The sequence below is a fragment of the Elgaria multicarinata genome, chromosome 2, assembly GCF_023053635.1.
Source record: "Elgaria multicarinata webbii isolate HBS135686 ecotype San Diego chromosome 2, rElgMul1.1.pri, whole genome shotgun sequence".
NCBI classification, from domain to species: Eukaryota; Metazoa; Chordata; class Lepidosauria; order Squamata; family Anguidae; genus Elgaria; species Elgaria multicarinata.
In genome coordinates, this window is record NC_086172.1 from 76,374,182 (window position 1) to 76,401,329 (window position 27,148).

General features: G+C 48.6%; 2 protein-coding genes across 5 annotated transcripts in view; one reads left to right on the top strand and one right to left on the bottom strand.

Annotated features, from left to right (window-relative positions):
- The first annotated feature begins 478 nt into the window (after positions 1 to 478).
- LOC134392451 (dnaJ homolog subfamily B member 2-like) lies at positions 479 to 22,644 on the top strand. 3 transcript variants are annotated; one of them, XM_063116793.1, is made up of 12 exons: positions 480 to 656; positions 2,275 to 2,343; positions 6,431 to 6,522; positions 9,956 to 10,065; positions 12,018 to 12,071; positions 12,780 to 12,896; positions 14,245 to 14,328; positions 14,651 to 14,756; positions 16,836 to 16,906; positions 17,990 to 18,232; positions 19,799 to 19,853; positions 21,732 to 22,644. In XM_063116793.1, exons 3-11 carry the CDS (start codon positions 6,458 to 6,460, stop codon positions 19,825 to 19,827), a joined length of 879 nt encoding a protein of 292 aa, XP_062972863.1. In that variant the 5' UTR covers positions 480 to 656; positions 2,275 to 2,343; positions 6,431 to 6,457; the 3' UTR covers positions 19,828 to 19,853; positions 21,732 to 22,644. The 3 variants fall into 3 exon arrangements, with proteins under 3 accessions (XP_062972864.1, XP_062972863.1, XP_062972865.1); XM_063116794.1 differs by lacking the exon at positions 2,275 to 2,343 and having other exon boundaries at positions 479 to 656; XM_063116795.1 differs by lacking the exon at positions 19,799 to 19,853 and having other exon boundaries at positions 481 to 656; positions 2,273 to 2,343.
- A 1,122-nt stretch (positions 22,645 to 23,766) lies between these two features.
- The window catches only part of PTPRN (protein tyrosine phosphatase receptor type N), a 40,890-nt gene continuing 37,508 nt past the window's right edge, over positions 23,767 to 27,148 (bottom strand). For both annotated transcript variants that reach the window (XM_063116799.1, XM_063116798.1), the window contains exons 20-23: positions 26,359 to 26,412; positions 25,933 to 25,997; positions 25,601 to 25,674; positions 23,767 to 24,864 (exon numbers count right to left, since the gene is read on the bottom strand). In XM_063116799.1, coding sequence (XP_062972869.1) covers positions 24,793 to 24,864; positions 25,601 to 25,674; positions 25,933 to 25,997; positions 26,359 to 26,412 — 265 coding nt within the window. In that variant the 3' untranslated portion in view covers positions 23,767 to 24,792. The remainder of the gene's footprint in view (positions 24,865 to 25,600; positions 25,675 to 25,932; positions 25,998 to 26,358; positions 26,413 to 27,148) is intronic.

Here is a 27,148-nt window from a genome sequence, read left to right on the forward strand (position 1 = left end):
TCTCACCCTTCTCAATAATGGGGGCATGCATGTGGCAACACAACACAGAGGTTGAAAAAACATCAGTGGAGTCCAAACAGATATAGCACTCAGCCGCAGCATATTCAGAGAGAGAAAGGGCAAGAAGAACCCCAAGACCCAGGGCTGCCTGCTTTCCCTTGGGAATGAGAACTCAGCATGGAATACACAGAAACCTGCAGATCCGTTAAAGGGAGTCCTCCGCAGACCGCCCCGTGTGCGAATTCACGCGCGCCCTGGCATGCCAGGATGCGCGCGCGCTTCACCGAGGCTGCGCGTGGGATGGGCAGCGCGACACTCTGCTGCGTGCCTCAGCAACACCCGCCGCCCAGTCCAGAGAATTCCACCGGCGTCTCCACCAGCTGTTGTCTGTGGTTGGGTTGCCTTACCTCATCAGTTCAAAGTGCAACACTCTGACATCACAATGGAGCCGCGCGTTCTATTGGCCCTCGCCCCTGCCAATCCTCAGGGCTGAGCTGGGCTTGTTGGCTAGGCGCCGGCCTTCTTTTCGCTTGACAGCTGCAGCGAAGACTAGAGCTGCAGCAGCAGCAGCAACATTATTGTGTCCATCGTCTAGGGTGAGCGGGGTGTAGCGGTGGCCATGGTGCGATCCGGACTGAGCCTCCTCAAGTGGTGAGGTATGTGGCTTGGATGAGCCCTGCATGACGGGTGGGGGCATTGGCTAAGGCGCCGTATGCCTTTGTATGAAACAAAAGCGAGGAGATCGGCCTTACAGTAGTGTAAGGGGTGGGTCGGGTGGAGTGTGTGTGTGGGGTGTAGTACGCCCCCTCAAGACCCTGGCAGTATGGAGCGTTCCAGAAATGCAGGTCGCCCCGGAGTAGAGGAGTCTGGAGCGGCAGATCAGAGCTTGCCTGCCAGTGCATCGCAGAAACAGCTAGGAAGTGTTTCGAAGTTGCTCGATTGGTAATAATTGCCCTTCTCCGATTTCGTTCCTTCCCTACCACCACCCAGTGGTACCCGCATTCAGGGTGATTAAAGCGTAGTTAATAATAATAATAGTAATAATAATAGTAATAATAATAATGACGCCCCGCCTTCTCCGTCCGCGTACCCCGGCACTCCTTTCAAAACATGTTTATCAAGTGGAGAATTTTGATCCGTGTACGGAGCCAGTCCGTAGTTGCTATTCCAGTTTAATTAACGCAGGGTATGAGGAGTGTCCTTCGGAGTGGCTAGGGTTAAAGATGGAGGAGGTGCGCAGGGAAAAAAGGCGGGGGCCCCAACAGGGACACCGTCTCGTTTTGGGAACGTCTGGGCCGTCCCTGACCCAAATTGCAAAGGGAAGAAACGTTTGCTACCCAAAGGTACTGCTGCTGCTGGCGGCGAATGCGTGTCATGGGCAGTTCTTCTTGCCGGTAGGGAAATGGGTGTTCAGCGGCTGGCCTAGGTGGCGCGGGCGAAAGGCGCTGCTAGAACACTCCAGAAGCTGAAACGCGATCGGCCCCCGGGGCCGGATGTGTTGTGCATTTGGTCGGACGGGACAAGGCAAAACAAAGGGAGAAACGGAGGCCCGCTGGGACAAAATGCATATTTCCATCATGAGAAACGCCCCCACCCCTCCTGTGTAGAAGAAGAGAGGTTGAGAGTCGGGGTTCCGGCTGCCGCCGTCTGAACGCGGCAGGCTTTTTTGCTACAAGCAAGGTAGGGTTTTACGCGTAAATTGGTGAGAGAGGAGTGTTTTGTTTTGCTTTTAAGACCAACTCTCTTGAAATAAGTAATGGCTAAGTTTCTAGACAAGCCCTCTGCCAAAAGCTGCTGATGAAAGTATTTGATTTAAGCACGAGGAGTTTAAACTGTAAGTGCTGGGAGATGACTTAGGGCACAATCCTGTGCATGTTTAGACAGAAAAAAGAAAGAAGTCCTGCAAGCATGACTGGCTGAAGAATGCTGGGAGTTGTTGGATGTTTTTCTGTTTGAAGATGCGATTGCACCCTTAATTTGTGAAACTTTTGAAGTAATCTAAGGTGACGCTATTCTATGCAAATGATGCAAAGTACCATGAAATAAAAGCTATGGGAAAGTGTAATTTTCCTTGTTTCTGTAGAAGAAATGTGCTATGTTGGGGCAAGTGGCTTGGGATCACATTCTTTAGCCTGGAAGTCCACCCCTTTGAGCCCAGAACTGGGAGGAGATGTGCAGGTCATGGTGGGAGATACTCCACCACCTTACATGTGAAAATAAGGACTGGCACTTCAGTGTTAAGGGAGAGGAAATCTTTCTGCTTCTTTCCTAGAGGAGGCAAAACCGCTCTGTGTTGTGGAGGCTGTCTCTGCCCTAATAGCCCAGCAAAGCAGCAACCGGAAGGTAAGGAAGGGGCCAAAGCTCTGGGAGGGAGGATGCAGAAAGCTGCTTGATTCACATCAGACCTTTGGTCCATTGATAGCCCAATATTGCCAACACTGGCCCAGTTCGCAAGATCATGGTGGCTTGTTTAAACTGTGGTGCATCATGCTGGACATCATTTGACAAATTACCTGCCTGGGCATGGCTTGTTGTCTTGTCTGAACTTGGGCAGCATGTTTGAGGAGAAAACAGGTTTGGATTGGGCCACTGACTCTTCTGGGTTTCAACAGGAATTTTTCTAGCCCTATCTGGAGATGCCAGGGATTGAACCTGGGACCTTCTGCATTCAAAACATGTGTGCTGTACCAGGGTGCCTTCTCCTTGAGAGTCTGGCCAGAACGCAGCAGAAGAGGAGAGAAGGGATAGCCTGACATTTGGAATGAGGTTGTGAGGGGGCATCTCTCTCTCTCTCCCTCTCCCTTTCCCACCTCCAATTATCATTTTAACTCTGAATTTTGTAGAAAACACGTTATTTATTAATTATATTTATATCTTGTTTTTTCCTCTCTTGCAATGAATGTAAGGCGGCTTCCATGGTCATCTTCCTTTCCATTTTATCCTCACAACAACCCTGTGAGGCAGGCTAAGCTGAGGGTCAGTGACTAGCCCCAAGTTACCCAGTGAGCTTCATGCCCAAGTAGGGACTAGAACCCGGATCTCCCAAGCCCCAGTCCAACACTAACCGCTACACTGCACTGGTTTTCACTTTGATGAAAAGCCATATAAATAGAAACAAGATTAGTACAAAGGGAAGCTGTATATCTTGAATCAGATAAACAAAAAGATAAGACTTAAGAGCTCAAAGGAAGGTAATGCTGATGTGTAGCAGCATAAAAAAAAAGACAAGACAAGACAAGGAGATCATTTTAGTAGCTGACAGGGCCGTCCCTACCGTTAGGCAGAGTGAGGTCTCTGGCCACTGCAGGCAGGGGATGTTGGAATGTGTGTGTATGTGGAGAAAAACAGTGGCAGCTCCCCAATGGCTGTTCCTCCTGAGCTCCCCCCGCTATGCTGCATGGTCAGTATGGGACATAGCCTTGACTTATGTCCCCTAAACTGGCATGCTGACCTTTTGCCAGTGCTGAAGTGAGATTCCACTGGCAGTTTGTTCACCCTCTGTATGTGAAGTTGGGGTGGGCTTTCTGGTGCCCTTTGTCTTAGGCAGCAAAATGTCTGGAGCTGGCCCTGGCACAACTAGTCTGCAAAGTACACGGTGGAGTATATATATCCAAGATTCAAGGGGCTGTGCGCTCGGCGCTTGTTCTATTTCATCCCAGTGTACCCCTAGCCTGTAAACCTCTGATTATGCGTTAAATGCCAAAGCTGAACTGGCAAGCGTGGATCCCCGAGTCAACAGGCAAGCTGAGCTTCACAATCAGGCGGCCACATTCTTAATTCAATAACACTCCTCGGCAGAGTTTCTGTCTAGGGTTTCCACGGCCGCTCTTCTTGCTCCTCCTGCAGCCGCCTAATCTCTTAAAAACCTAATGGCTGCTAAACCGCTTAAGGCATAAAGACACTTAACGAGGAATGGCTGGGCTGACAGCACCCTTTTTGGTGTGGTGGAGCTGGGTCAGCTGAGATGCTTGCTCGCTTTGTCTCTCTGCAAGGGTAGTTCTCTGGCAGGACCTCCGATTTCTCTGCTCTGAGGCCTAACCCACAGCGTGAACAGGGGTGCGGTGGGGCTGCTGTAAAAGACAAACATCTCCATGTGACAAGGCGATTGTTGTGAAGCCACTTCCTGCTTAGTTTGAGGCAGTTTCAGCTACAGAAGGTGTTAGCTGTGGTTGAAAGAAGACAAGCCGGTCTCCCAAATGGAGCTGGTGGCACATCACTGTGTTTCAAGCAACCCTGGCACTCTGAGTGCACTGGGCCTAAGGCAGGGGTGGAGGCATCTCAGACCTGGGGCAAAATCTGGCCCTCTGTGTTTTGCAAATGGCTGTGCCCCCTTTCCCACAACCATTGAACATTTGGTGGTTTCTCTGCTTTTGTGCCACTTTTTCTCCATTGTAAATGATTGGGATGTTTCTCCTAAGGCTTAGTTACTGGCAGTAACAGCTTTATCCTACCGTGTGCTGCTGGGGCCCCACCTTCTTTGCCTTTGGCCCTGCTCTCTTTGTCTTTAGTTCCGCCCACCCTTGGAAAGTGGCTCACCTGATCCCTCCTCAAAATTGAATTGGTTCTGAAAGAAGTTCCCCCACTCCTGGCCTAAGGCAACAGATAGAAAGACCAATTGGTATTGCAGCTTGAACCAGACCTCTTATCTGGGCTTCTGGAGGCATCAGCCAAGATCGCTATGCGCTTGTAGTTTTATTGCCGTTATTTAGAATTAATTCATCACTGGTATGATTTAGAACTGATGTAACTCAAGTGAAACTGTTTAAAAGCCCTTGGGTTGGATCCAGATTTGAGAGTGAGTATTTGGGGTAACGTCAGTTTCACTTTCACTTTTCAAACCCATTGAAGCGAAGATAGGATTTAATAAAGGTCTCCAGTGAAAACATCCAAATGCTTGCTGGTTTTTGGTTTGCACTGTGAGGTTTTCAGATGCCAGAGTCTGCCTTACATGCTGGCTTCTGGGGATGAACTTGACACCCTGCAGCACAGGGAACTGTCCCTGGGGGAACGGATCTTGCTTAAAGCACAAATTGGTGGTGATGTTGAATTGTTCTCTTAAAATAAACAACCTTGGATTTAGTGAGCTGGTGCATATGCGAATTAGGCATTTGCATATTAGGCATTTGCCTGATTTAATTTAAATTATTTCTTATTACTGTTTCCTTTTTTAAATACTTGGGTTCTTAAATGTTTTCAAAGTTAGGAACTAGTTTGATAAGGAGAAGGAGGGATGAGGCATATCCTGTCCTGTTCGGAAATGGTCAAGGACCGTAGCAAAGAAGTTGGGAGCTGATGTGGGATTCCTGCCTGTACATTACTTGAAATCCCAGTCTGCTGCACTGCATTTTCTAAGCCTTCATTGATCTTTATGTACCTTGCATGGCTGCAAAAAGATTTCAAGATGTTTAACTTCTAAAAAAGGTGTGTAAGGGTTTGTGTGATAGAGGTGTATAAAATTATGACATGGGGTGAAGAAAGTATAGAGGGAGAAAAATTTGTGCATGATGTGCACTTTCTCCACACCATGGATAATTCTCACATAACACTAGAATCCGGGTTCGTACCATGAAGTTGAATGGTGGAAGATTCAGGATAGTTAAAAGGAAACACTTCTTTGCCTCTCACATAGTTAAACTGGAATTTACTTCCCCAAGTTGTAATAACAGCCACCTACTTGGATGGCATTAAAAGAGGCTTAAGGTGCAATCCTATGCATGTTTAGACAGAAAAAAGCATTCCCCCTCCCTCGGGTTCTCCTTCCTACCCCTCATCACCATTTCATCCCTAATTTGGTAGAAAACACATTTTATTATTATTTATTCATTAATATATTTATAGCCTGCCTTCCCCCCCTCTTGCTTTCAATCTATGGCAGCTTTCCTGGCCCTCCTTCTCTCCATGGTATCCTCACAGCAACCCTGTGAGGTAGCTTATAAGCTGAGGGTCAGCGACTGGCTCTCATGACATGTACAAGCTTCCATGCTGCAGTAGTGCCCTGAGTTTCAAGGAGCCCAGGAATTGTAGGACTTTTGATTCAGGTGTATCAGTGGGTCCCTTTGCTGTGTTTCTGGAGGGCTCAGATCAGTATAGTAGGTCATTCTTCTTGGATTCTCATAGGTGAGGTAGGCTATCCTTGAGAGCCAGTGTGGTATAGTGATTTGAGTGCTAGACTGGCACTTGGGAGGCCCAGGTTCTAGTCCTCATTCAGCTATGAAGCTCATTGGGTTTCCTTGGGCCAATCACTGACTCTCAGCTTAACCTACCTCATAGGGTTGTTGTGAGAATAAAATGAACAGCAGGAGGACCATGTAAGCTGCCTTGGGCTCCTTGCAAGGGGAAAAATGGTAAGTAATAATAATAATAACAACAACAACAACTACGAGGTGCTTTAAGAGGAGCCTTATATACTGTCCTTTGCCTCCCACTCCAGTTTTCCAGCATAGCACAAGTGAACACCATGGTGGATTACTATGAAGCGCTGGGGGTGCCCCGTAATGCCTCACCAGATGACATCAAAAAGGCGTAAGTTGCATTTTCTCTCTTTCTGCTCACCGGGCCTAACTGTTGGGAGGTATTTTTTGTCACCCTGTGCCTGCTGTGGTGGTAGAGTGTGTTTCAGCGTGGCCTAGGAGGTGGTATGTGGTAGTGTTGGCACAGTGAGCCCAGATAGAGAATAGGGTCATAGACAAAAAGAGGCCCTCACGATTGCCTTAATGTCAAGAACAGAGAGCATCCAGAGTGCAGCGTTTCCTACTGTATGGGGATACTGGATTGTTATGCAGGAGTTCAACTTTATTGCCAACTTTGCCTTTGGCTCTCACAAGAAGCCTTGCGTGTTGAACTTTTCCTGTATTTTTGCCTTGGTTTCTCTCCTTTCTCCTTTGGTTCCACTTCGGTTTCCCTGTGGGAAACCTAGAAGGCTTAAGGCCTGGTAGAATCGATCTGAGCTCCATTGCTAGCTCCCAGGGCTGTTGTAACACAAATAACTAGATGCCACACATCCAGAATTCACTTTCCCTGGGACTTTGCAACTGAGGATTGATTTGTAATACATTTGTCCAATTTGTGTTCACTTAAATGTTCAGAAGCTCTTATCTTGCAGGACCACTGTAAAAAAGTGAAGACTAGCATAACTACAATAAATAAGTCATTTAAATCAGCTTTCCAAATTTTGCTTCAAATATTTCCCGAACATATACTGATTGGTTGATGTTGCCATTAAAATATGTTGATATGCTCTTCAATAGGACCTTTATGCTGCATCAGTTATTGATCCAAAACCTTTGCTCATGCAATCCATATGTTGTTGTTGTTGTTGTTGTTGTTGTTGTTGTTTATACTACAGTACTTAAATCTGTTTACAGATGGTGAGTGGCAACTGTGAAATTTCAGAATTGGTTTTAATTTTTACAAGAGAAACTTGCTAGAATTAACACTTTGCGTGTGTGTGTGTGTGTGTGTGGGAAGGAATCTGATCTTTTGGGTGAATTGATTTTTATCCACCTCACACTAAGATAAACACATGGGAGAGGGAGAGCCTTTTTTGTAAAGCTACTTTTTTTTTTTAGAAAGTGAGGTTGTGGGAGATAAACACTCTGGACAACCTGGGAGTATGGGACCAGCAAGGGGAGGGCAGAAGGTAGATATCTAGGTGTTTTGGACTTTGATTCCCAGAAGCCCCCTGTCAGCATGGCCAGTACTCAGGAATGCTGGGAGTTGAACTCCAAACCATCTGGAGATCTGCCCTCCTCTGCCCTTCTGAATAGGAATGACAATAAGAACGTAAGAAGAGCCTTGCTGGATTAGACCAAGGGTCCATCTAGTCTAGCACTCTGTTCACACAGTGGCCAACCAGCCATCGGCCAGGGACCACCAAGGCAGGATATGGTGCCACAGCACCCTCCCACCCATGTTCCCCAGCAACTGGTGCACACAGCCTTACTGCCTCAAATACTGGAGATAGCACACAACCATCAGGGCTAGTAGCCGTTGATAGCCTTCGCTTCCAGGAATGTATCCAACCCCCTTTTAAAGCCATCCAAATTGGTGGCCATCACTACATCTTGTGGTAGCGAGTTCCATAATTTAACTATGGGCTGTGTGAAGAAGTACTTCCTTTTATTTGTCCTGGCTCTCTCATCAATCAGCTTCATGGGATGTCCCATGGTTCTAGTATTTTGAGAGGGGGAGAAAAATGTCTCCCTATCCATTTCATGCATAATTTTGTACACCTCTACAAACGTATGACAATATTACAGTGTAATGGAAGTGATAGGATCTAAATGTTCTTTGGCCAGAAATGCCCAATTAGGGGAACTTTATTTATTTATTTATTTGTTTATGTATTACATTGCTCGGCTTCGTCCATTCTCTTCTGCTGCCCCTTACGCCTGGAACATTTGAGAACTACAAGTTCAACCGCAGCTTTTAAAGCTCAACTAAAAACTTTTCTTTTTCCTAAAGCTTTTAAAACTTGATGTTGTGCAGACTTCTACTGTTACTTTCTACTGTTAGTTTTACCCTACCCTGTGCCTGCTTACCCTACCCTGTACCTGTTTGCATTCTCTTCCCCTCCTTATTGTTTTACTATGATTTTATTAGATTGTAAGCCTATGCGGCAGGGTCTTGCTATTTACTGTTTTACTCTGTACAGCACCATGTACACTGATGGTGCTATATAAATAAATAATAATAATAATAATAATAATTTATATACTGCCCCATAGCCGAAGCTCTCTGGGCAGTTTACAACAGTTAAAAACAATAAACATTAAAAAGTATACAAAATTTAAAAGTTGTCAAGCAGGAACTAAACTGCAACGTGGAGAAAGTTTTATAGCATGAAATATCTACATCAGTGATTTCCCCTTTCCCAAGGTGTCCGAAATCCACTTTTGTGAACTTGCCCACCTGTCCTTTGTGCTAATGCAGCCTGGATGTTCCCTAAGGCAGCAGCACATCTATAAGAGGACAAGAGGTATGGCAGGAACTCTTGAAGCAAGTTATCCAATGAGCCAAATATCTGGACCCGCTTCTTGCTCCCTGTAGGGCAGGAGTGACTACAACTCCCATCATCCCTGACTATTGGCCATACATGATGGAGCTGTTGGGGGTTGTAGTCCAAACAAAACCTGGAGGGCCACAGATCCCCCACTCCTGCCATAGAAGACCTTCTGTGGGTCCTCTGTTTCAGAAATCATTTATGGGTGGCTTGTCTAAAGAGTAAGCTAACAGTGTATTAAATACATAATGTGTGGCATGCTCTCTCTTTTTCCTTATAAGTAAGAGTGCATCCCTGATCCAGATTAGGATCCTCCATGTGTTTTCCTGAATTCCTCTCCCACCCCCCTGGTGCAGGGGCTAAAAACAAAATGGTGGGGGGAGTCCCATTTGGTTTTCTTCCTATATTTCCGGAACAGGGAATTTAGTAAAACAAGCAGCTAGTAAAGAAAGGTTTACCCACCTACCCACATGCAATAGTTGTAGTCTGGATCAGGTCCCCATGTGCTTACTTGTAAGTAAAAAAAAGAAAACGGGTAAGCTGCACGCTACATATTTAAGCCAATAAAAATACTACTACTACTCAGTATCCTTTGCTGTTTATTTGTTTGTGAAGTGCCCCCTACTGGAGAGCATCTGGAAGTGCAATGATAGATAACTGCTTTCCCTTGAGCTGGGGCTTCCTGTCTTGGCCACTGGACTCCCTGCTCCTGTGGGAAGAGAGAGTCTAACGTTACACAGAAGCGAGCGAGGATCATTTCATTCCATGCAGAGTTGAGGCTCTCTCTTTGCTTGTAGGAGTAGAATGTTGTCAGGCCATTAGAGAAGGTCGAGGTGGAGAGGACTATGGAGGGATGCAGCTATGTGGAGACAGTGCTCAGGCCGAAGTGAGAGAAGGGGAGGGGGTCTCTGTGGCACTGGACCTTACGTCGTTGTATCTTTGCGGATTAAACAGGTACAGGAAGAAAGCCCTGCAGTGGCACCCGGATAAAAACCCAGATAACAAGGAGCATGCTGAGCAGAAGTTCAAAGAGATAGCAGAGGCCTACGAAGTACTCTCAGACAGTAAGAAAGTGGCCTTTTTACTTTCCTCCCCGGAACCCCCTCAGCCTTTCTGTTTGTTTTGGTTCTTTCAGGCTTCTGACCCTGTACGTGGGTCCGTTTCTGCAAGCTGAGGAGATTTCTCATTCCTTCAAGGAGCAGAGTTTGTTCACAGCTCTAACCTGGAAGCTCAATTACATGTTTGGGGAGACTATCCAGATATGACATGCAGTGGTCCTTTGTTTTTAATTAAAACCTTGAGATCCACCAACTGGAGCCTGGTGCAAAAGGCATATGGGTGTGTGTGTCATCAGACTGCCATTTTATCGCACGCTGGTTTTGCGCTCATCCTGTAGATGCCGCCATCTGCCTCCTGCACGCCTCCCACTCCTTCTTGTCTTTTTTCCATCACAAAATGGACCCCTTTTAATACAACTTTGTTTTGGAGATGGAATACACCCCCATTTCCTGCTGTGTGCTGGAAAAGCGGCATGATAAAAAATCCCCCCTGAATGGGCTACGTGGTCTTTATTTACTTCCTCTTTCTTCTCTGGGAAGAAAGAGGAAGTAATGTGGGTAAGGAGTAGGGGCAGAGAAGCGATGGCAGGGAACCGCAATTTCCCCCCATTTGATGACGCTCATAGACTGAAAGAATTATGAGCCCAGGGTTTTGTTTTGAGTACTAAAACTGGATGGAGCTTAGTCTTCGTACCCCCAAAAAAACCACTCTTGGTTGTCCCAAGCTTTCTTTAATGCAGCAATATAACTTAGGGTGGGGACCTTTTTATCACTGTTGTTGTTAAACAACTGGGAGTCAGAAGCCGTGGTTCTGTGGTAGAGCACCTACTTTGCATTACAGATATTCCCCGGTTCAGTCCCCTGCATCTCTGGGTAGGGCTAGGAAAGAATCCTGCCTGAAACCCTGGAGTGCTGCTACCAGTCAGTGACAACAGTACTGAGCTAGATGGACCAAGGGTCTGACTCAGTATAAGGCAGCTTCCCATCTTCCTAAGCTCTTGCCAATCTACTGCAGAGCCCTGCCTGATATAGGAAACAGCAGCTGGTGGGTGAAGTTGAGTACATTCACTTAAGCCTTGAAATACATTGGACCATTAGGACAGGCTACCTGAGGTAAACTGGGCTTCCCCTGAAATGAGAAGCTCCAGAGTTTAGACTTTAGATGTGTTGGATTACAAGTCCATCATTCTCCAGCCAGCATGGCCATTTGGTGGCTTAGACTAAACATAAGCTGCATGCGGCTAGCTACACTCACTTGGCCTCAGCTCTCTTTTTGGAATATGGTTCTAATAATACTGGCTTACTTCTCAGGGTTATTGAAAGTATTATTGAGGTAATGTAAGCTCTCTGAGCATGCTGTGTAAGTGCTGAATTATTAACATGGGTAGGACTTTGTCAGAGAAGACGAGGACTGTTGGCTTCAGTAGCATTCTCTGCCCCACAGTCAGTGGTGTAGTGGAGCCAGGCCCTACAGGGACGCAGCCTTGGCACTTTGGGATTAGCAGGGACAACGGTGTCATCTGCCGCCCACTTCAGACTCGCCTGTTCCCTCTGAGCATGGCTGCAGCCCTCACAGTAGCTGGGGAGGAAATGGATTTTCCCTGCAACAAGACATTTCACCCTGTTGTGACACAGAGTATTTTGGGGTGGCTTATTCTTGAATGGGCCATTTAGACCCGTTAACTTCCTCAAGGACCTGTTCCTGGTAGAGGTGAGAACTGCTAGACCTGGTTTGTCAATATGGGTCAATAGGACTGCCTGCCTGCCTTTCTGGACACCCATCAGGGATGTGGCTCCAGGGACTGTCATGAGGAGTGCCTGAACTTCCAAATTTACCACTGCCCATGATACATATGTATGACCAGTGTGTGTCTCCATGCCAAGGCCAGAAACATTTGCTCGCGTCACATCTCTTCTCTAAGGGTAACCCGCCTAACCCAGATGCCTTCTGATTACAGAGAGCAAGCGTGAAGTCTACGACCGATATGGCAAAGAGGGGCTCGTGGGGGCAGGTAAGCAGTCTGGTCAAGAGTTGAATTCTGTTGGGGCGAAGCAAATGCCACCGGTGTTTCAGAACTGAGATTCGGGGTATAAGCAGCAATCCACATTACCAAGGGGGTAGTAAAATAGAAGGCAATGGCAGTCATTGGGTTCTTTGCAGCTCAGAAATGCATGCTTGCCTCATCAGCTCCTTCTCATGGAAGGCTTTTACAGAGTTGTTCCTGGGGGAACCTAGCAGGGTTGGGTACCTGCTTTGGGAACAGGACATCGCCGAGCCGTTGGCTGGTTGCCGGCATGAAACCAAAGCAGCTTGTTCTGAACCCAGGCCTTACATGGCCCAGAGAACGGAGGTGTCTGTGTCTGGACAGTTGGGATCTCTTTGTGCCCAAGAGCATGCTGGATTTTGCAGTTCTTGTTGGCTTTTTTGTGTGTGTATACAGTGGATTTGCCCCACTCTGTGGTCCTTTGAGTTGCTCCTGGCCCTCCAAATGTGAATGGGTGCTGGACAACCTATCTGCTTAGGCCTGCAGAAACAGCGGGGCTGCAGTGCACAGCTGGCAGAGGCTGTGCATTTGAGAAGCCTGGATGGAAAATACGTTAATTAGCCAATGCCCCAAAGCCTCAGCCTTGGTAAAACTGTGAGGCTGTTTCTTATTCATTTTGAGAAGAAAAACAAACAAACCATATGTTGACATCTGTTCTCTGCTTCTTTTCTCCAGGTGGGCCCAGCGCTTCCAGGGCTCATCCAGGGCCTGAATACACCTTTACTTTCCGCAGCGCCCATGACGTCTTCCGGGAGTTCTTTGGGGGACGAGATCCTTTTGCTGACTTCTTTGGTATATGTTCTAACCCTTAAGATGCTGTCCCTTCCCTAGTGTGTGTGTGTGGGGGGGGGGGGGGCTCTAGAGGGAGATAAGGCCCTGTTCATAAGAATGCAAAGAACTGTGCTGGATCAGACCAAAGGCCTGCTTAGTCCAGCATCCTGTTTGCATGGGGGCCAACCGGATTGCCTGTGGGCAGCCCAGGGCAGGACATGAATGCAATAGCACCCTCTTGCTTGTGTTCCCCAGCAACTGGTATACATTCATGGCCAGGAAACCCTAAAGGCATTAGTAATAAAATCTGGAGGAGCTGTAGCTCAGTGAAAGGGCCCCTGCTTTGCAGGCAGAAGGTCCCAGGTTCGACCCCCAACATCTCCAAATCGAGCTAGGGAAGAATCCTGCCCGAAACCCAGGAGAGCTGCTGCCAGTCAGTGTTGAGAGTACAGGGCTAAAAGGACTAAGGGTCTGACTCAGTATAAGGCAGCTTCTTATGTTCCTATGTCAGCTCTTGACCCAATATTTTTTTATTAACAAACTTTAAAGGATGATAAACATTTTTATTTTCATTATAAGATTGTTGCTGCTTGAGTAGTATATGCAAAGTATTGGAAATCTAGCCGGATCTCAAGAATTAGAGAGTACTATATTAAATTATGAGAATGCGCAGTTCTAAATCAATTAACTTGGATTATTAGGGGTTAGTCAGGGAGGGAGGTCTTGTGTTACGTTTGAGCAACAGTGGAAGAGGTTTAAACCTTTTGGAGCAGTCAACAAATACTAATGATTGCTGTGCCATTTTTGTTGACCTAAGGAAGAGGGAAGGTTGGTATCATTTGGCTGCTTGGTATGCTGCTGTTCTTGTTTCCTTTGGAAAATGTAATTTTTAAAACCAGTACAAATAAAGCAAAATCCTAAAAGGCAGCCAAATCCTACAGGGAGCCAGTTCACCCTGCATCACGGAAGGGCGGGCCCTGCAGATTCCTTCCAAGAGGCAGGCTAATTGTGAGCAAAATGTTGGCATTGGCTTTAGTTTAGATAATTTGTCTCCAAGAGCTCAGTGTTGGGAAAGGGAAAATGCTTCTCCATGCAGGGTGGAGTTGGAACTGCTCACCAGACCCACTGCTGCTAACTGGTGGTTCTGGTGGCTCAGGGAATGGAGGCTAAGGTAAGATGACGTAAATCCCTGGTGGTGTTCACAGCCCATCCTCACCGTCAAGGTCTCCTGCTGCCTTCACTCCCAAGAAGCTGAGCTGTGGGCAGATACAGGAAACAAAGAATCAGGATCTGCACACTTTGAGGAGGCATCTCTGCCCAAGAGCTCTTTGGTAGTTGTGGCTGATCTCTCCCCTTGATTTGTCTCCAGATGATCCATTCTCAGACCTGCGTGGGCCGGGACCCCGACATCCGGCAGCGGGGCCATTCTTCTCACCCTTCTCAGCGTCGCCGGGTAAGCAAGGAACTGCTGGAGGACCTACCTTTCCACCCCATTTCACTGGGGCCTTCAGATTCACTCCTTGGTTCTAAGTCCCATTGACCTGGTCTCCTGCCCTGTGGCTATTTAATCCTATTGAGTCTTGCATCACGTGACTGGTGGCCACTTCACTGTCATCTCACAAGCCTCCCTTTTTGTCCACCCTTGGAAGCTACAAAAGAAAATTTGCTTGTCCAGTATTTCCTTTTGTTCGCTGGGTTTCTCTCTGTCTTCTTTCCCTGTTCCCTGTGCTAGCTGGGCCATCCCTGGCAAGTTATTATGGTGATCTCTGTTGCAGAATTCTTCACCTCAGGCCTTGGTCCTGGCATCAACGCTGGAATGGGCTTCCGTTCTGTCTCTACTTCCACGAGGTTCATCAATGGCAAGCGCATCACTACCAAGAGGTAAGCTAAGCTTAGCTTGGCCTTTTCCCCCCCTTTTTTGCTTCCCTCTTTGTTTTACCTTTCCAGCCACCATCACCTGGTCTTGTAAGACATGTCTCAGGCCCTCTTGGAGAATAATCAAGCCCGTTCATACCACTCTCTCCCTGAGTCCTAGCCCCCCCTTTCTTTCTCATTCCTGATGGCTTGAGTTCCTGTTTGTAGAACCCCGTGCTCTATAGCTAATTTTTTTCCACAAGAGGAAGCGACTTCTCATCCAGCTGCAGGGAGATAAATAGCAGCTGCCTTCTATTGACTCGGATCAACGGTCCGTCTAACCCTGTTTAGGTGGTTGTTGAATTGTGCATTACGTTGACTGAACGTAGCACTTTTTCTGCAAGGTGGTTTGTGTGGCTTGTTAACCACCCTGAACAAACCAACAAGCCATGGGTTGCTCAGGTGGCTTGTTTGAGAAAAATAAACTTCACTGCATGGTTAACAAGCTACGCTGCAGAAAATGCACTGCGTTCAGACAAGATGATAACTCACAGTTCAATAACAACCTACACTGGGTGGGTTAGCATCTTGTGTGAACCGAGCCAGTGAGTGCTGCTTGTCATTGGTCAAGGCCTGTACTGCTGATTTGTTACTTCTTGACTGGTCGTATTGCCTGTATGTTCAAATGCTTGAGTATATTGGAAGCCAAGGCCACAGCACCAGGGAAATGGGGTAAAAGAAAGGAAGAGCAAAGCAATTTGTCTCCGATTGTGCATGGCTTCCTTCTTTCATGCATATGTGATCTAGTGCCTTCTTGCAACCATTCATCATACCAGAATTGGAAACGCAACCTGTTCTGGATGGGGTAGCACACGTTCTGATTCGCAGTTTGGGAGCGCTCCAGAAGCCAGCATTGCACCTTAGGGCCCAGGTGGGTGCTTTGGCCAGGACTACTTTTTGTCAGCCCAGCTTCATCTCGTGCACCAGTTAGTTGTTCCCCTTCCTGCAGAAGGTGAACTTGGCCAAAGTAATGCATGCTTTGTTCACCTCCCAATTAGATTACTGCATTGCACTCTACTTGGGGCTGCCCTTAAGGTGTGTTGGAAAGCTTCAGGTGCTGCAAAATGCAGTCGCTGGGATGCTTTCTAGTGTACATTTTTCAGGCCATATTATACTTGTCTTATATCAGTTACACTGACTTCTGGTTTGTTTCTGGGCCCAAGTCAAGGTGCTGGTTCTTGCCTGCAAAGCTATAAACGATTTAGAGACAGGGTGTCTGAAAGAGGCATCCTCCCATATGAACTTTCCTGTAAACTCCCTCCCACCACCAAAAGAGGGTTAACAGGAACAAAGCCTTTTCTGTGGCAACACTGTTTATGGAATTCTCTCCCAAAAGAGGGTAGAGCTTATGACTTCTACGGGCAGGCAGTGAAAACACTTTTATTCTGCATGGCTTTTAATGGTTTTTAATTTGAGAATGGAGACTGTTTTTAACTCCACTTGGTTTTAATGTTCAGTTTTAATTCTGTTCTTCTTTGAATTCCTAGTATTTTCTTTTGTAAACTGTCTTAAGGGCCCTTGTTAGAGCTAAAAGGCAACGGTGAAATGTATCCATAAAATAAAATTTAAAATAGCCAGCAAATTGCAGGAATCCCCTGGCTCCTGTTATTTGAACTTTTTTAGCTGCTTACTGGCTATATTTGTACAAGAGGCCTAGAGGCTTATTTGTCTTGTTAGCTGAACCACAGACCCTCTAGTAACCCCCTGTTTGAAGAAATCCACCTAATCTCAAGAGAATGGACTGGAAGAGATATGATCTCCCTTTCCCTGTTGTTCCCTGCCCTGCAGTCTGATTGAAAAGGCTACTTTGCAGGAAAGAAGAATGTTGACCAATGAAATTTTCAATGGACCGTTGTTGTTGTAGTTTTTGATTATCCCAAATCTAGAGCAAAAGGATGCCTTGACATACCAGTCTGGTGGTATGGATGGGTTTGCAGGCCCAGAGCAATTCAGCATTGCCCAGGGCAGGTTGCTTGTGGGTTGACGTATTCCTTCTCTTCACATCTCTCTCTATCTCTCCCCTTCCTTCCCTCTCATGTTCTCCAGGATTGTCGAAAATGGGCAGGAGAGGTTGGAATTGGAAGAAAACGGGGAGCTGAAATCCATCCAGATTAATGGTGAGCAGTTACAGGGGGGGCGGGTGATCCTGAGTTTCTGGAGCAGGGTCTTCTGTACTGTCATGACTGCACTGCTTTCTCCAGTGCTGCACCAGAAATTTGAGCTCCCCTGGATGTCTTCTTGATTGAACTCAATCTGTCTCCTGGGAGACAAAGTAATAGACCCTTGTCCCCATCGGGTTGTTCTCAGAGTGACATTTAATCTGCAAGAGTGATCAGCGTTGAGATAAATTTGTAGGAAATTTGCCCTCCCTGCAGAGCACTAAGTTGCCAGAATCTCTGCTTCCAGAATATTTAGGGAATGGGAGGGATCTTCCCAATGATTCTGCGGCCTCTTTCAAAATGGTGGCTGGCTGGAGGGACAGGACGGCTTTCAGGCAGTGGTGGAACAACCTGTTTCCCTACTAATGTTTTGCACTACAGCCTTCATAAGCCCCTGCCAGCATGGCCAATGGTCAGAGATTATAGGAGCTGTAGTCCAAAAATCTGGAGGGCACCAGGTTGCCTACCCCTTGGCCTAGACGTAGAAAAGAGAGGGAGATGATGTAGTATGCCAGGTTTGGGACTGAGGACTGGTGGAGAGAACTGTGGGAGAACTGGGGAAAGGCATGGAAGGCTTTTAGATGGGCTTCTGCCTAATGCTACGTTCAAAGAGCTCAAATAAAGTGTGGTGTCTCTAGGGCAGCTGAAGTTGTCTCCGACTTTTCCAGACCCAGGGCCCCACTTTTAGCTCAATCATGCATTTGGGGGAGACCCACTTCTTAATTACTCTATTTTTGTATGGCGGTAGTGTTGCTGTTGTGACCCCCTTTAGGTCTGACTGCAACCTAGTAGTAGGGCCTAACCCACTGGCGATCGAGGGCATAGGTGGGCGACTTGTAGGCTAAAACATCACGAGGGACCAAAGTCCCATCTGCCCTAATCAGCATAGCCAGTGATGAAGTATAGTGAGAGTTGTAAGCAAAACAATGGGAGGACTGCAAAATACCCACCTCTGCTCTAGGGTGTTGGCCTATCTGGGTGGGGCTGAGGCAGTGGGGGAGTTGACGTCTTCAACTGTTGGCTCACACCCTTCCCTTGCAGGTGTTCCGGACGACCTGGCACTAGGCTTGGAACTGAGCCGGCGGGAGCAGCAGGCCCTGCAGAACCGGAAGCCGCCATCTCCCCTGGCGGCGGCACCTCAGCGCCCCCCTCCTAAGCGCCCATCCCCCAGCTCGTCTCCTGTGATCTTGTACACGGACAGTGAGGAGGAGGACGAGGACTTGCAGCTGGCCATGGCCTACAGCTTGTCTGAGATGGAGGCCAAGGGCCAGCAGCACAGAGCAGGTGCGAGAAGCCCCACGAAAAAGCCGTCCCTCTCAGGAAAAACGCAGTTGCCACAAGGGAGTCCTGTCATGGACAGCCAGGCGGGAGGGCCGTCTAAAAGCCAGTCAGGGGCCGTGGGAGGGAATGGACGGGGAAAGGGCAAAGGCCGAGACCCTTCCCCCAAGAAGAAGAAGGAAACAAACTGCCGCCTCCTGTGAGCTGGCCTGAGACTGGGTCTTCATTGGCTGGTGCGCTCGGGACCCTGGCCAATGGGGGAGTGGCTTTCTCCTTGAGGACAGCCGCGAAGGGAATTGCCCAGAGGCCCACCCAGTCAAAGAGGTGGCACCACCTGAGTAAAAGGCAGGAGCAGGTTCTGGAATGGCGTGTGTGTAATTTGGCATGGAGAGGCGTCGCCCCGGCAGCTCCTGCCCTCGAATGCCCTGGTGCCCTGCTCAAGTTCAGACGGCGCTCTCTGCCTTGCTGCTGGTGTATTGCATGGCTTGGCTGCATGGCCCCTTCATTCCCCTGTACTGGATAGGTTCACTATGGCGTGAGGGAGGGGAGGGTTGTTATTGGCTGCCGCTGCTCGCTTGCCTGTCTGAGTTGAGCCCCGGGCAGTATGGGAAGAAAAGGTCTTGCTTCTGCCCCAGGGTATTACACCAGCTTAGCATCTTGATGGAGTTGGCCTCTCTTTGGTTTCTGTCCCAAATGATAGTTTGATGGCTAATATGGGGTTGGGTCCATGTTCTCCCAATTGGCCCTGGAGCACACAGGGTGACTTTTCTGCCTTTTCTGCAATAACATGATCTCCCCTCCCCTGTCCCTAGCCCCGATACTGTGCCTTCATCCTCTAGCAAACACTACAGGGTTGGTGGGGGGTGCAAGTGGGTGGACAGCAGCAACAGAACTTCAAGGTCCCTTGAGAGCATAAAACTGGGTTGAAGATGGTGGCCATGCAATGTACAAGGTATAGAACCAGAGCCAGGTACTCATGGGGCAAAGTGTAAAAGACTAAGAGTACTCCGTTCTCTGTGGGCGATACTGGCTGAACATCCTAGGCAACGTTCTCTCTCCACCATGGCCAACTCAGATTGCTGGTGTCCCAGGGTCTTCGAAAGACATGCCCTGTTTCTCACTGAATGTGGGACTAGAACCATTTCCCTAGCTGCATCGTGGTCCTGCCAGGACCATGAACAGCGACTGAGGAGTACTGAATGGCTTCCTTTTTCTTTATCTGTATGATTTACCAAGTGCATGGCGTCTCACCCCTGCAGGCATGGCTCAGCCACTGCCTGCCCTAAACCCTGCTTCTCGGTGTCTTGTATCACCTACTTGTGCTGTAGCTCCCATTTCCTCCCTCCCCTCCGCCCCCTCTTTTGCCCCAGAGGGTCTGGTCAGTTTGCCCAGCCTCTCTCTTCCTGTTCCCTTTGTCTCCCCCTGGTGGCAGGCCCTGGATAAGGTTTCGGTGGATGCTTGACGTAGGAATGTAACTTGTTGGTGCCCTCTTTTTCTTTCTCTGCTGCCGCCGCCGCCGCCGCTTGTCTGCTCACCTGCCCATCCCTCCCTTCTGTGCTTTCCATGCCACAGACCCTGACGGACAGGCATATTCTGTCTGACGCCCCTCCATGCTGCCTCCCTGCAGGTAACCCTCAAAACGTTCATTTTACCTGATCAGTTAGAAAATGGCAAAATTCTTCAGGATGGTTTAATAGCCGGGCTGTGTATAGTTCCTACATCCCTGATGTTTGCCATGCAAGTGCACCTAATAACGTGCTCCCCTCCCCCAACCCTTTAAAGTGAATTTCTGGAGATTAGGATGAAAGGGTTACCTATATGGGCCATCCTTCTGTCCATTCTCTCGCCTCTGTCGTCACGTCCTTTAATCCTGAAATATCCAGATTATTAAAAAAACTGCCATGTAGAGTCAAGAGGAAGGAAAAATGGGGGCAGATATCCATAGATAAATGTCATTGCATTATTCTGGCTACAGACCTTAGGTTGTTTGGTTCCAGTATTTTAATCTGGGTTGCAGAGATACAAGAATATACACAGCCCTGGAGATTTTGATTTGTGGGAGCACGTGCTGCCGTGTAGACTTAGGCCTGGTTCAGACAACATGCTAAACTGTGCTGCTTCCTTTAACCATTTTGTGGTTAAGCAGCACAGTTTAGCGTGTTGTCTGAACCAGGCCTTAGTGTCCCCCTTCTCAGATATATGCCTGCACTGGTTTACCTTTTGGGGAAGGGAGTCAGAGGCACCAGTGGTTGGATTCAGCAGGCAGGGCAACCCTACTCTTCCTTGGGCTGAGTCACACGATCCAATCCACAGGGTGAGGAAATGGCTTGAGCCTGTGCTTGTGGCAAAGTGGAGCCTAGGTACTGATTTATTATGAGCTTAAATTGCAGGCATGTCTCTAATTTAGGTGCGGGGCAGAAGGTAGTTGGGAAACAACAGGCTGCAAAACACTCTCTGGGTGATTTGCAGTCAATTTGGCAAGGATTTCCGGCTGGCAATTGTTCAACCAAAGCAACAACAAAATTATCCTGCCATCCTAAATGACGCTGCTCGAATAAAGAAAGGTAACTAGGATTGCATTTTGGCCTGGAGGATTGTGACTCCCTTTAGTTCTGGTACTCAAAACAAATCCCTGGGCTCAGAATCCCCTAGTTCTCAGTGTATGTCTTTTGCACTAGGCTCCAGTTGGTAGATTTTGAGGTTCTAGTAAAAGAGAACCAAAGTAGGCCCTGGATGCCTGAGGTCTGCCTCCCCCTACAACATTCATCCCATCATTCCAGAAGCACTGCAGGTGAAGTTGAGCAAAGCCTGAAGCCTCGTGACATGTTTCCACTGGTGAAGAGAAGGGACCAGGCTGCCTAGGTGCCAATAAGCCACTCTCAGCTCATTGGTGGGAGAACTGGTCATAAATACAACAAACCAATTGTGTGTGTGTGGGGGGGAAGAGGTGGGGCTAATTCTGCACATACTACAAGGCTCCATGTCTCTACAAGCACAGCTTCAACCCTATGCCTAAGAGTTGTTGGGTGAATTGACTCTAAGGCTTCATCCAGGTGATGAAAGCGACCTGCAGTAGCTCGAGGCCCTGTGCTCTTCCTCCCTCTGCGCTCCTTGCCCCTGTACCAGGAATGTTTAGAGTTACTGGGAAGGCTGCTGCTCACGAGAGCCGCTGGCTCTACTGATAGGTTCATTCCTTCTTTGCATGCTCTAGAGCACCCTTTCCTCCCCACAATTAAGGACGGTGGCTCTTGCATGGGGATGCAGCCGTTGTGCCTTGACCCACCAACACCCCCTTTCCCAGTATTGCCAGTAGGAACTGCAGGAGGGAGGCTCTTGTTCCGCGGAGCCAGTCCTCTGGAGGGGGCGGGGGCGGAGGGGGAATGTGCTGCAGCCCAGGCACGGCTTGCTCTCACCCACTTCTCACTGCTGTCCGATTCACTTGGTTGTCTTGTATTTTTCTCCACCTCCCCTCCCTCCTCTCCTGTCTCCTTGCTTGTTTCCCCAGGTGTGTTCTGAGTCTGGAAGAGCCATGGGGATTGCCTCTCTAGCATTCGTGCTCACAGAAGGCTACTCAAGCCTGGACTTCGCTTTCTCTTCCCTCCTTGAGCCCTGCCCGGGGGGACTGGCAGGGGCTGAGTGTGCGACTTCCTCCCCATTAGTTCTCTCTGCTGCGTGTTATGTAGCACTCACTAGCTGGTGAGGGCCAGGTTGGGCGCAGCCTCCTCGGCTGCTCCTGAATTAACTCCTGGTGGGGTATCCTCCGGCCTGTAGTCCCCCTTTACCGGCGCCCTCCTCCCTCGTAAGAGAGGATCCCAGCTAAGGAGTGGAATGGACTTTGCTGTGAGGATGCTCAGTGACCACCTTCTCAGCAGTGCTGTATGAACTGTGGCGGGTGTGGAAAGCAAGAATCCCCTCCTAAGCATGGCTGCTGGGCCCTCTTCAGCTGCGGGAGGGACTCTTTGGCTGCAGCACAACACTGTTCATGTTGATGTAGTTGCACGGGTGGGAGTGGCGGGCTGGGGCTAGAGGGCAGAGACAAGGGGTGGTGGCTTTCAGTCCCATGGCCATGGCGCTCCCTTTCTGGGTGCAGAGGGCCTGATGCTCTAGAGAACCAAGGGCTATAAACCAAATTCCCCCTCAGAGCAGCAGGGACTCCTCCAGACCAGGCCTTGCAGGGAGAGAGAAAGCGAGCACAGGGCAACCCACCACTTCTGACAGCAGAGAGAGAGAGAGAGAGCCGTGGCCGTCTCTCCTCTCCTCCCACCCCCAGTTGGAGGAAAACCCAGGGCTATAGTGAACACACACCTTGCTCAACGTGTCTGTAACTTGGAGGAGTGAGAGTGGTCTCTTTTCTAACTCAAAAATGCTGGCCTGGTATAGAATGGAAGACATTTATCAATAAACTTCTTTGCAATGAATGGTGTGTTGGAAAATCTCTGGGAAGGTGCTGGGGAGAAATTGCATCAGCCCCTATCAAGCATTTCAACTTCATTAAAAGCACAAGCGACTATGTGGGAAACCAGTAAGCCCTCCCCCGTCCCGTGCCCCTTGTCAGAGAGCATGCGCGTCTGCAGAGCAGGGGTGCTGCTGTAGTGTATAAAATCAGGGTAGAAGCTGTTCTTTTCCTCCCATTATCCACTACCAAACACTATCCTTATCATCATAAGGAGAGGAAAGTGGGAGTCAACTGGGATTATTTTGCAAGGTTTTCTTTCTATGTAGCTTATGGCTGCAACCTTGTGCAGTAAGCCCTCCTGCTTGCACACACTTGCCTAGCGCTAAGCCTGCGGGACAGTGGGACTTAATTTCAAAAGTACAGCTCCGTAAGCAGAGAATAAAAACTCTTTCTGCCTAGGTAGAGTCCCCCCCCTTTTTTGTGTGCTTTAAAAGAAGTAGAGGCTGGTGCTGAATCTAACCCCCAAAATAGGTTTCAGCACCCTGGAAAGCTCCTATTGAGTGTGGTTAGGTCTGACTGAAACCTAGAATGGATTCACATCCCCATTGAAATCGGAGCCAGACTCCCTCCAGATGTTTGGACAACAATAATTGGCCATGTTGGCTGGGGATGATGGGGGCTTGTAATCCAACACCTCTGGAGGATGCCAAATTGGGGAAAGGAGCTTCCAGACGGCAGGCTTCTAGCACTACCAGTCAAAAGAGACTGTGCAGCTCTTTCATTTTTCCAGCCTTAACTGGGTTTTGTTTGTTAAGAAACATCAAGCAGCAGTGAGAAAATGTGGCAGGGTTACAAATTAAAATCATCAGCTGGACCCCCTGTAAAGTTCTGAGAATCAAATAGGGTGATTGCACATACACACAAAAGCCTCCTCTGGAAGCACCCCCAAGTTACACTGGTATCCCCACCCTTCAAGGAAGGGCCTCGGCAATGAAAAAGCCTGGGGTTGTGGATGTCCCCACTCCGCAACATTGCCTAGCTTGACATGGGGTGGCTCCCTGCTTGCAGAGACCTCGGTAGGAGTACGTAACATCCCTCTCCCTCCTCCTCGGTTATACACAACATGGCCAGGCTGGGCTGCAGCTGCACAAACGCGACACAAAAACTTTATTCACATCAAATACAAAATTAGATTCTCTAGAAATGTCTCTTGGTGTAAGTAACAATTAGGGAGACAACACAGTGGGAGGCAGCTACAGGGCCTTCTCCCCCATGGAGCGTCCTCCCCCACACACCCCAGCTCTGGGGAAGGGAGGGAACTGCTGTGGCTGGGCTGGGCTGGGGTCCAGGGCTACAGGTATGCAAGTGGTAGGGATCAGGGTAGAAGCAATATCCCTTCCCCTGATGTGGCCCTTTGGGCAGCCCAGAAAGTAGGTGCAAGGGGTGAGACATAGAAGGGGGACAGGTTCCTCAGCATCCATTATGTCTCTGGAGCCAACCAGCATTTGGAACTGGGGGAAAGGTTGCATGGATGCACAGCTATCTCAACTCCACACACCCCACATTTGTAGACGCAGGCAAATCCATAATAGCCATAAACACAAAGGAGGCACTCTAAAGCCCATCATTTTTCCACTGAGCTTTAAAAAAGTGCCTAACTTGTGTTTTGAATTGCAGACCCTTATTGCTGTGTATGGGTACACCCAACTATGTTCACTAGATCAGGAGTGGGCAGAAAATAGATCTCCAGATGTTTTGGACTTCCAACTCCCAGCATTCCTCACCAGTGACTATGATGGCAGGAGCTTCTGGGAGTTGAAGTCCCAAACGTCTGGAGATCTTCCTTCTGCCCACCATTGTACTAGAGAACTGACTTGTCTCTAGGAGTGCAAAGTAGAAAAGAGCTCACTTGACATCAACCAAGGGCTCGTTTCAAAGGAACATGGGTGGGCTAGAACTCAACAACATGAAGAGAATTTGGTGATCAGAGTGACGGGAGGCCCAGAAGGGTGAGGGGCTGGTGTCTCCACAGGTAGTTTAAATGCAGCCATGACCAACAACATGAAGATTAGACTTTATGAAGGGAGGACACCCCAGGCAAGGACACGGCACAGCAGAGGCAAAGGGTCAAGTTGGGGAGTCACCAAGCTGGGGTACGCTGAGTGGGGCATCATTGTGGCAGCGCCTTCAGGATGGCATTCACCTCTTCTGCCACAGCTGTCAGCGCAAACTCAAACTGGTCCTGGGGAGCATAGAGGCAGTTGATTAAAATGGTACAGGTGTACAGAAAAACTAGCAAGGGCATCTGTGCTCCCATACTTCACGTCCTCAGTCCCTCCAACTTAGAAAAGAGACATGCATGCCATCTACAGCAGGGATGGACAGAATGTAGATCTTTAGATGTTTTTGACTTCAACTTCCAGCCATTGGCCATGCTGACAGGGGCTTCTGGGAGTTGAAATGCCAAACCTCTGTAGTTCTACCTTCTGCCCATCCCTGCTATCAAGCAGGGGTGAGGCTCATGTGGTCCTCCAGATGTTGGACTGCAAATCCCGTCATCCCTCACCCTTGGCTATGCTGGCTAGGGCTGGTGGTAGTTGCTGTCCAAAAGCATCTGGAGGGTCATACATTCCCCACACCTGCTCTACAGCGATGTGGCTAGAGCGCATCTTCTTTCCTTGAGTCCTAACTCTCCTAAGCTTGAAGATCAAATACAGGCAAACTCTCTCTTGACTGAAATCCCTCACCCACTCCCAATGCTCTCATGCACAATATCTGCCCCTTGGAAATCACTTCATCTTGGCCTACACCTCTCCCCCTGCCTGTCCTCCCCCTAGTGCATTCTTATCCCATGCTTCAAGCTCCCTCCACGTAGTCAGCTTCTTGTATCAGCGCCAATCCACAGCAGATGCTTCCGTTTCATTGCCATGGACTGCATAGGGTTCTCCCACCAAGAGAAAGGGAGCATCACAAAGTACCTTAGTTTGCACCATGCCAGGTCGTTGATCCCGCACATGCTCCAGGGTGGCTGCGATATCGATCTCCTTCACTCCTAACAGGGGGATGGAAATGTAAAGTCAAAATTTGGTGAAGGGTAAGAAGTATTGCATGGGTGTGTTGTGGAGACAGGGACCTCCACTGCAAAATGGAGGTCATGGAATGTGAAAACAATTCAGGGGGGTAGATGCAGAGGAGACAGTAAAACATAGAAGAAATGGAAAACGAAATGGCTGGAGACTCCCCCAAATAATTTATATGACATTTGCATGTGCAGTGGCCCTGTGGACATCTTATCCTCCCACCCTCTCACCTTTGGCCATTCGGTTCAGAACCATGTCAATAAGGATATACGTTCCGGTCCTTCCTGCGCCATCACTGCAAAAGATAAGGAGATGTACATCCCAAAGGAACCAAGCAACGCAGAAGCACACGACACTCCTCCACTAACATGGAAGAGGGGAGGCTCCACAACCCAGCAAAGATTTGCTGGTCCCCTCAGGTGGACCTAGAGATCTGACAATACCATTTTCTTCTATGTGCGGGGCTGACTGGGGATGCTTTAGCTGCATAAATGACCCTTCCCCACCTAGCAAAAGACATCACCTTCTGGCGTGCTGGCAGAGACAATGGTTCTCTGTACCTTGGCTGGGTGGCGTTTCCATAGCAACACAACCCTCTCTGTTTGCTCTGAGATTAATTCTCCCCCAACCCTCCCTCCCCCTTGCCAGGGCATTACCTGCAGTGTACAACGATTGGGCATGAGCGGCCCCGGTAGCACTTGTTCACCTTCCTGCCGGAACAAGGAGAGGTTGGGGTCAGACAGCAGCCCTACTTTTTGGTTCCAACTGATCCCATTCGGAGCCATGAGGCAGGTCATACAGATTAAGCTTCCTCCCCCCGTCCCTGCACAGCCAAGGAGGAATTAGAAGTGGGGGTGAGGGTGACCCGCAGTGAGCCGAAAACATTTCACTTCCAGTGAGCAGCAGCACAGAGCAGGTGGAAATTGTTTGCTTTGGAAGGTGTTCTATCAGGGCCAAAACAGGTATTACGTTAAAAGTGTGTCTGGCGCCTAAGTTTTCTTTTCATTTTTAGTCTGGAGTAGGCGGGGGGGGGGGCTGTTCCAGATCGTAAAAGCCTCCATACCCCCCTCCCATACTAGGGTCCTGATCCAGATCAGGGGCCCTGTGCCTACTCTAGGCTAAAAATGAAAAAAAGGAAAGTCATAGCTGCTAGACATACATGCTGTTTTGGTCCAGACAGAGCATCTGGAATGCTAAAATGGCCAAGCGACGTGAGGGTGGACGTCCTCCATGAAACTATGCAGCCTCTGCAGGACAAAATGCTCCTTTTCAATCTCTCCCCAAGTGTCCCCCCAAAACCCCCAATATGGATTTTTCAATTTAACACATAAGATTCTCAATCTCATTAATATTCTCTGTCCTTGCCAAGAATGCTTTAAAAATGTCAAACCACCTATTAAATGATGTACTGCAGAGCAAAATGTCCTCGTTAATCCAGCTCATCAA

Excerpts from the sequence above, each read along its gene's own strand:
- LOC134392451 (XM_063116794.1), top strand. The coding sequence starts at position 6,458 with ATGGTGGATTACTATGAAGCGCTGGGGGTGCCCCGTAATGCCTCACCA. Across the intron at positions 16,907-17,989 it reads GAAATCCATCCAGATTAATG|GTGTTCCGGACGACCTGGCA; the intron begins GTGAGCAGTTAC and ends CTTCCCTTGCAG. Across the intron at positions 18,233-19,798 it reads GGGCCAGCAGCACAGAGCAG|ACCCTGACGGACAGGCATAT; the intron begins GTGCGAGAAGCC and ends TCCATGCCACAG.